The sequence below is a fragment of the Copadichromis virginalis genome, linkage group LG13 (genome assembly GCF_057382275.1).
Source record: "Copadichromis virginalis isolate Kocher_CV1m ecotype Utaka linkage group LG13, C_Virginalis_male_GT1.1, whole genome shotgun sequence".
NCBI lineage: Eukaryota > Metazoa > Chordata > Actinopteri > Cichliformes > Cichlidae > Copadichromis > Copadichromis virginalis.
In genome coordinates, this window is record NC_140630.1 from 843,178 (window position 1) to 851,182 (window position 8,005).

Here is an 8,005-nt window from a genome sequence, read left to right on the forward strand (position 1 = left end):
CTGAAAATAACTTGAAATTAGACTGAGAGAAACTTTTAGGAGGAGTTTGTTAAAGTGTGTTTGGAGGACTGGGTGAACGCTGCAGCTCTCCCGTCCAGCCGACTCATTAGTTGGTGGAGCAGGTGAAAAACAGGATACTGGCTGCTAGCCCTAAAGGTTATTGTTTCGAGTTCACAGGAAAACAAAAGGGCGAACCAGATGTGGAAACGAACGCTCTAGTCAACTGTTTCCTTTTGTTGTGTAGATTTTAGTCAGAAAATACAGAAACTCACATTTGTGAAAAGTGAAACGAATGTCTGAACTGAACTGGCACCATTATCCCGGAGAGAACCCACAGGGAGAACGTAGGAGCCGGGGCAGCATGGTGGGACGGTGGTTAGCACTGCTGCCTCACAGCAAGAAGATCCTGCCTCCGCCGTCTGCTCCGGCCTTTGTTGATTTCATTGTTTTAGAGTTTGGAAAAAGGAAAAAAGGCAGTTTTTTCTACTGTTTCTGATATCTTTTGTACAAAATTAATAAAACGTTTGCTTATATAAATAGCTGTACAGCCCTAATAAAATTACACTGTCACTGCAACACGTTAGTCCACTGTGTTGCTTCATAGCTTTTGTTCCCTCCAGTCAAAGGATGAGTGGGAACAACATCAGCAAGCATCACATCAGGCGCGTGTAGAGGAGGTATGACAGTCATGAGATTTATCATAACTTAATTTATAGCAACATGTATGGAAGAAAAAAACACACTTGTCTTTGTCTGCAGCCGTATACATAATATATATCAACATTTGAACCACACGTTTCACAAATTTCAAGATATTTCACAACAACAGCACCAAAGAGCTTTTGATTGAATCCTCAACCCTGCTAATACATTCATTCATTCATTATTTTCCAGATATACTAATAATCTATTAATTACAGAAGTAAATAATTTACAATAAAATAACAACTTTAAGGTACATTTTGCATTTCCAGTACTTGAGTACTACAATAATTTCATTCAGTCTCCACAAGAATCATCGGCCTTAATCTTTTCTGAAGGCTGTGGATTTAAGAAATTTTGCACAGGAAAGGTTGTCTTAATGATTGAAAAAGCTGTTACCTTGTAGCGTTTAACAAAGCAAACAGTTTCAGCTGAAAAGCCTTTTCTCCCTTTCAGTAGCTCGTACCTGTGCTCAGCTCCAACACGCAACAGAAACTGTACACCAGAACCTGGAGAACTCGTAGTGGAATTACAGTCACACACACACTTATATATATGTGTGTGTGTGTGTGTGTGAACAGCTCTCATGCTGTATGACGACATTGTTCGGGATTCTGTTTTGGTTCAAAGATAATACAGATTTACAAAAGATGCTCTTATGACACATCTGCATCTCTGATCGCCTGGGTTTCACTCTGGCCTGTAATCGCACACTCGACCCCTTCTTTAATTCTATTTCAGGAAATTGGCCTTGCTAAGGTAAAATTTTAAAAGCGCTGAATTATCAGGATGACACAAACTGCTGCTCAGGTGTTTGACGTCTCATGTTGTTTGTCTATATCTACTCACTGCTCTGACACGCACCTACCCATCACAATCAAAGAACACAGTTCAACAACATCACCATAACTTTACAGTTCTCGTCACCAGTCTTCAGCGCCCTGCCGTAGCCTGTATGCACCACAGTAGCAGCTGTATTCTCTACGCGCTTCAGTATATAGTTGGTTTTTGGACTAAATATTTGTTTATTAACAGAAAGACATCTGTTAGTACTCTCCCAGTGTATATCTCTCTAATTCTCTTTTATAAAGTCCTTTATGAACTTCTTGTGCAAAATCTCCCCACTGCCACCTTTTCTTTGTTAAGACGAGCTTATGTTTGCTTCCTTGTACAAGGCGCCAGATGCGCAACTGGAATACATGAACTGCTACAAAACATGACACAGACAGATGAAGAGACAGCTCGAAACCAGAAAATGACAATAACAGCCAAGGAAAATAACCGGCACGTGTCCTGAGGAAACAGGACTCCGTCTATGTAAAAACATTATTCCAGGATTTTCTTGTCCATGGATTCTTTGCCATTGGTCCGCGAGTAAGGCTCAAAGGCAGAGGAACTCAGGTAGCGAGCAGAAAGTTCCTGCAGGTTTCCAGCCAGGGAGCCCGCCATGGAGAGGGGGTTGGAGGAAATGCGGGTGGCGACGCCACTGAGTAAGGAGGGCATAGGGAAGCTGAAAAGGCTGTGAGCTGCCGGTGAGCTTTGCAAGCTTGCCACTGTCCCTGAGCTGGTGACGGCGGGTAGCGGGGGGCTGCCGCCTGCTGTGCCGGTGCTTCCTCCACTACTGCTGCTGCTACTGCTGCCGTTGCTGGCCATGGCCATGGAGGGCGGCCGCAGGGCAGAGCCCAGAGTGCCGCCGCCGCAATGAGGCAGGAGGCCCGGCAGGCCGGGAGGCGTCAGCAGCCGGCCCTGCTCCAGCAGTCTGAGGACACTGCAGGTGGCTGCTGTTTCTGAAACTACCGAACGCAGCTCAGAGTCCTTCCCCTGGTCCTTCTTCTGCTTAGTACGGCGGTTCTGGAACCAGACTTTCACCTAGATTCAAACACAAAAGAGAGAGCCTTCTGAGAAATAATAATCATATGCAGTTCCTCTATGGCTGTGCTATACGTAGAGCGCATGCTCACAGATCCAAATCCTGTGCATGAATATATAAATATTGTGTGCTGGTATAAAATGAAAGAAAGACTAATATTCACTGATATCTGCTGTGTGAAGTCTAAAACAGCTCGTCTGCACAGAGTACAGCGGCAGCTGCCTTCCCTTCCCCCGTGCAGATGCAGCGTTACAGCCGTGCTAAAGTGTAACAGCCATATAAGTGCAGACATTTTAATAAGCACAGACAATGACCACAAAATACAGTGACTCCATTCAGTCATGCAGACTAACCGACAGGTGATTCAGTCAAACGTGGCACAAACCACACACGACCCAACAGAGCCATCGGTGAACAAAAACATGGGAATCTGCCCATTATGTTTGACTGCTGCGCTGCGATGTTATTTATTGGAAAATAAATGACCCACAAAGATTAATAACCAGCTGCTCAATTCTGAACGTGACTCGTCAGCATTTGTGTTCTTTAAAATAGCCTCCTATTAACATTAAGAGCTTAAAATCTCAACATATTTCTATGGAAACAAAAGCCTGAATACCACATTCACAGTAAACCTGCTCCATACTTGTTTCTCTGTATCTTCACTCAGAGTGGGGATAATTAACTGCAATGACTTCAGCGACTTCTTTTATTACCACCACAGGATTCACCGACCCTGGAAATGAAGGCGAAACTTCGCGAAATATCCTCAGACAAATGAAAGAAATCTTAAATGTAATATTTGACAGTGACACTTTTTGCCCCTTAAAAATAATATGTGATGAACAGAAAATGTTCAACTTAATTTGAATTAAATAAATTAGTCATAATAAAATATATTTCTAACATTTTAGAGATTTATTGAAAACTGTGAAAGTGAAATCTGCAGCAGGAAAAATGTATTTCCATGCCTGAGGATATTACTGCTGTAACTGGTTAAACTAGCAAGTATTCCATTTTTAATTCATTTTGATTTATGATTTATTAAATAAAATGTTTATGTAATAAATAAATATTTATGTATTTATTTATTTATGTATTTATATTTACCTCACGGTGCTTAATATAGGCTCGCTGTTGTACTTTCACAATAAATTACGCCTTTCGTCCATTTTTATTATATTTACATTTCTTTTATCCATCATTTTATTTAATGTGACATTTTAATAGTTCCGTTTTAATAAGCCGTATAATTTAAAATATGAAATGTAGCCGAAACATGAGACTATTTTAGTAAGGAGCAAAATATACACGTACCAATCATCAGCAAGCGCCCAGCTCAGTCCTGGTGCTACTCCACACGTGAATACTTTCCCTCCTCGCTATAGTCTGTGGGTTAATTCTTTACACAAAGTGAAGAAACGCCACTGCTCTGTCCAATAATCTCCGTCCACAACATAAAGACTGAACAAGGTGGTGTCCTGAGTGGACTCAGTGCAAAGATGTGAAACTGGAGCTTCAAACTGCTGCACACAGCCGAGTCTCATTCCAGAAAACTAAGCATTGATAAGTTCGTTTTCTGTCTGACGTTTATATGAGAAAATGAATAGTTGCGCGTGGGGAACAGTGGTTGTGTTGCTCTAATGAAAATGTAAAACATTTAAAATGTTAACACACAGCTAGGTTAAAATATGCACAGCCGTTGCTGTTAGTTGTGTCTAATTATGACCTCTTGCCGGCCTTTTCTCAAGGTCAAGTTCATTCAGCTGTGGCAAAAACCACATTAACACAAAGTGCAAACTGAGGTCCCGACAGCACCGGTGTTAAAAATCCCAGAGACGAGCCACAGGCGCTGAAACAGGCTGGGATCGCCGGAGTGACTCGCTGTGGAATCTGGTACAAAGAGCAAACACAGTTCACCCACTACATGAACCTGTGCTGACCCCACACGTACAGCATGAAGACAAATCGTGAGCTTTCCTACGGCCAGCACACATCTCAGTCAGACAGTAAACACAGGATTGCTCTATTTGAATTTCATTTTTTATTAGAAGCTCAAATCAAATGTTTTTGGGGTCTCTCTAAAACAGTAAGTTACAACTGCTTAGATATGATTTTTAATGGTTACTGTGGGTTGAAGATTTTTTTCCATGAAGCATGCAAACCAGTGACCAGCATGAAAATCATGTTTCACAATCAAAGTGTAATTATGTGTAAAAATATCTCCTTAAAACACAAAAAAATTCCAACTTAAATAAACAGTAAATGGCCTCTGAGTCATAATTAATGTTATAATTTCATGTGCTTGAAAATGAACTGAAATTAATTTAATTATGTGGTTACATCCACCTTCCTACGTGCTGAAACGCTAACAGGAAAAAGCTGATGGTTCAGTGCATAAAGACACTTTGTTTAAATCCATGGCGGCGTTGCTGGGTGCATACCTGAGTTTCAGAGAGGTTGAGCTGACGGGCCAATTCTGTGCGTTCCCTTCCAACCACATACTGACACCTCTGAAACTCCATCTCTAAACGGTAGAGCTGCTCTGCAGTGAAGGAGGTGCGGGTACGCTTCGGCCGGTCCAAGTCCAAACCTTTGGGCAGGATGATTTCTCTTATGGAGCCTTTAGCATCTGCAACAAGCAGCAAAATAATTCACAGAGGCAACAGGACACAATGAAGACAGATTTGACATCATCTCAGTTATTAATATAATTTGATTTATTATTACTAGAATCATATTTCATAAAGCCACAGGAGTGGAGGTGCATTCGGAGTAACATTGAAGTGTGACGTACTCCAAATGATTTCTTTTCATCAGTGTGACTGTGAAATGCTTTGCAGAAAACTGAACATTTAATTTAAGTTTATAATAAAAAACATTAAATCAAAGTGAGCCTATTTATTTTTCATTCACACGACCCTGCACAAAAGACAAAAGAATAAAACATATCTTTACAGTCTGCTTATGTTTTCTATTATTTCAGATTATGCTGTGAAAAAATGAATAAATAATTGTTGTATAATTTTATTTATAGAGTAAAATATTTTAATTGAAAACCTTAATGTGCTTTTTTACATTTATTAAACAAGTGGTTTTGTGTAGGTATTATATTTATTATTTGTTTTCCAACACTCGTGACAGAAAACACACAGTGACACTCTTAGCTGTTCTCTCATGCATTTAATGCGATGCATCATTTGTTGATGTTAAATAGCAATAATAACAAAGTGTGTGCGTATTTTCCCTCTGATTACTCATCTTTATAACTCTGAAAATATAGGGGATATACCTGGGAAGGCACATTTAAATCTGCTTATTTTAACAGCAAATCCTAAAATCGTTGCAATAATTAATGTTAAAATATTAATTGTCATTGTCTTAAAAAAGCATGTGCATGTAACACAGCAGATAATTCAGTTCTCTTCCATTTTTAATCCTGGAGCAATAAAATAAGAAGAAGTGAGTTTATCAAACTATATTTTAAAAAAGAAAAACCTTCTGGTGTTAGGCTTAAAGTTCAGTAAAGTGCTTCCGATCTACAAAGGCTGATGAGCGGTCGGCGTCCTCTTAATGAACTAAACGACCACACTGTGACATTACGGAGCTTGTTTTACAACTTTTTTTCAAGATAATCTCATTTTTCAAATTTGTCAAATGCATCTGAGTGCGACAGACTGATAACAGCTTAGAAATCAAAGGACGAACATTACCTCGAACAAGTATTCTCCGACAGTAGTCTGGGTCTCCTGTGCTCCCTCTGTTCTTGTCACAAGTGTCCACGGTCCCGGAGGGGGCAAAGGAGTCCTGCTGGTCCTTGAGGAAGCTTTTGGTCAGGCTGCCCTGGGAGTCCTTGCCATCTTTCCCCTCCTTTAGTCCATTCTTCAGCACCATCCCTTCAGTCTCTTGGTTGTATCTGACCTCCATGCTCAGTTTATCCTCTTAGAGCCGCCGCTCGTCCACCTCTGATTTTCCTTTGTCAGGTGGGGGGAAAAGGAGATTATGGAGAATGCAGCTCACCAGCCTGTCCGGACACTATGGGTTTTAGTTTCAAAACAGCACCTTTCAGCAGTGCAGAGTCAGCTATCTAATGTTTGGAGAAATACTTCCGCCGCCGCCAGACCAAGGAGTCCTATTATCACTGACCAAACTCCCTTGCCCAATGATCATGGACTTCTCAGTAAATCTCAATAGTAATTCAATGCCCCCCTTTCCTCGTTACACAGCCATCAGGCTGATAGATGATCTCCAAATAATCAGAGCCATGGATGCGCACTGCCTGTTTCAATTGATTACGGTAATTTTGCTGCCTCCACATTTGCGTAACCTCATGAATACACAAAATTGTTTGGGGAAATAGATCAGGTCTTGATAGAGGGGTTTGTTCGTTCCGTCCCCCTCAGTTTGCCTGCTCTCAGTGCAGGGTATCAAGACAAATGATTGGTCTTGTCTCGCAACCAAGCCTCCCGCACACAATCGCAGAGGTACGAGTCGACCGGAGCCCAAAAAAGTTCCCGGACACGTCGTTCTTCCGGTGCCAGAACGCGGCTGGTTATTTTGTCCCACTGACTTTTTACAGCGTACCTTGTTGCTGCAGCCTGTCAGTGAACTTTGATCTCATTTTTCCCGTTGGCTTTCTCTCCAATCAGTGGAATTCTGCAACGTGCAGATCTTGTCACTACGCTGTTGTAGGCAAGAGAAACTGGGAGTGAGCCAGAGAGGGAGACAGAGTGTGAGAGAGATAGCTAACAAAGGGTAATGAAAAAATCCACACATAGCAAAATTTATGAAGGCAATGATGACTTAGCCAGCCGGATCACCACAACAATGCTGGGCTCCTCTTAAATGAGAATTGTGTTTAAGTTTCCTGTGTCATCATGTGATTCGGTCAAAGAGAAAAGCCCAGCGAGGTCCTTCAGTATTCAAATGATTGCACCCTAAAAGCCATCTTCAGCTCTCGCAATCTTAACCTGCATATTTGAAGGAGACAAAAAAGGGGAACAAAACTTGTCATTAGTGCTTCGGCTGCCTACGCTCTCTCTCATGCACGCATACCCCTGAAATGGCCCCTACCTCTCTCCACCACTCGCCTTCCAACCCACTACCCACCCACCCAGCCACCAACTCTTTGCTGTTTTCATTGTCAGTGAAACAATATCTCTGAACACAGCAGTGGCCAGTAATCCAATAAGACCATTGATTAGGCCACAAAGATTCAATTCAAACCAGCGGGCTAGTGCAAGGAACATTCTCTGGCCCTTCTTGTCACCTTAGCTGGCCAGAAGCCCTCTTCAGGCTGCCCCCCTCCCTGAGTGCCATTCATGCCTTTATGGGAAACAGAGAGGAAAAGGAGTGAAAGATGGCAATTATCTAATTGGACTATTAACACACAATTCTGTGAGTGTGGCTGCCCGCAGCAGTCTCAGGGTGGGT

General features: G+C 41.8%; 1 protein-coding gene across 1 annotated transcript; it reads right to left on the minus strand.

The window, feature by feature from the left end:
* Nucleotides 1–201: 201 nt before the first annotated feature.
* Nucleotides 202–7,263, minus strand: vax1 (ventral anterior homeobox 1). The gene is made up of 3 exons (XM_085476785.1): nt 6,286–7,263; nt 5,017–5,204; nt 202–2,571 (listed from the first exon to the last, which is right to left on the minus strand). Exons 1-3 carry the CDS (start codon nt 6,497–6,499, stop codon nt 2,029–2,031), a joined length of 945 nt encoding a protein of 314 aa, XP_085332911.1. The 5' UTR covers nt 6,500–7,263; the 3' UTR covers nt 202–2,028.
* Nucleotides 7,264–8,005: the final 742 nt, after the last annotated feature.

What these genes read in the sequence shown, in the direction of transcription:
- vax1 (XM_085476785.1), bottom strand. Translation starts at nt 6,499, where the DNA reads ATGGAGGTCAGATACAACCAAGAGACTGAAGGGATGGTGCTGAAGAAT. An exon ending in TCGGAGAATACTTGTTCGAG is followed by an intron (nt 5,205 to 6,285) that starts GTAATGTTCGTC and finishes TGCTTGTTGCAG; the next exon opens with ATGCTAAAGGCTCCATAAGA. An exon ending in TCAACCTCTCTGAAACTCAG is followed by an intron (nt 2,572 to 5,016) that starts GTATGCACCCAG and finishes GTTTGAATCTAG; the next exon opens with GTGAAAGTCTGGTTCCAGAA.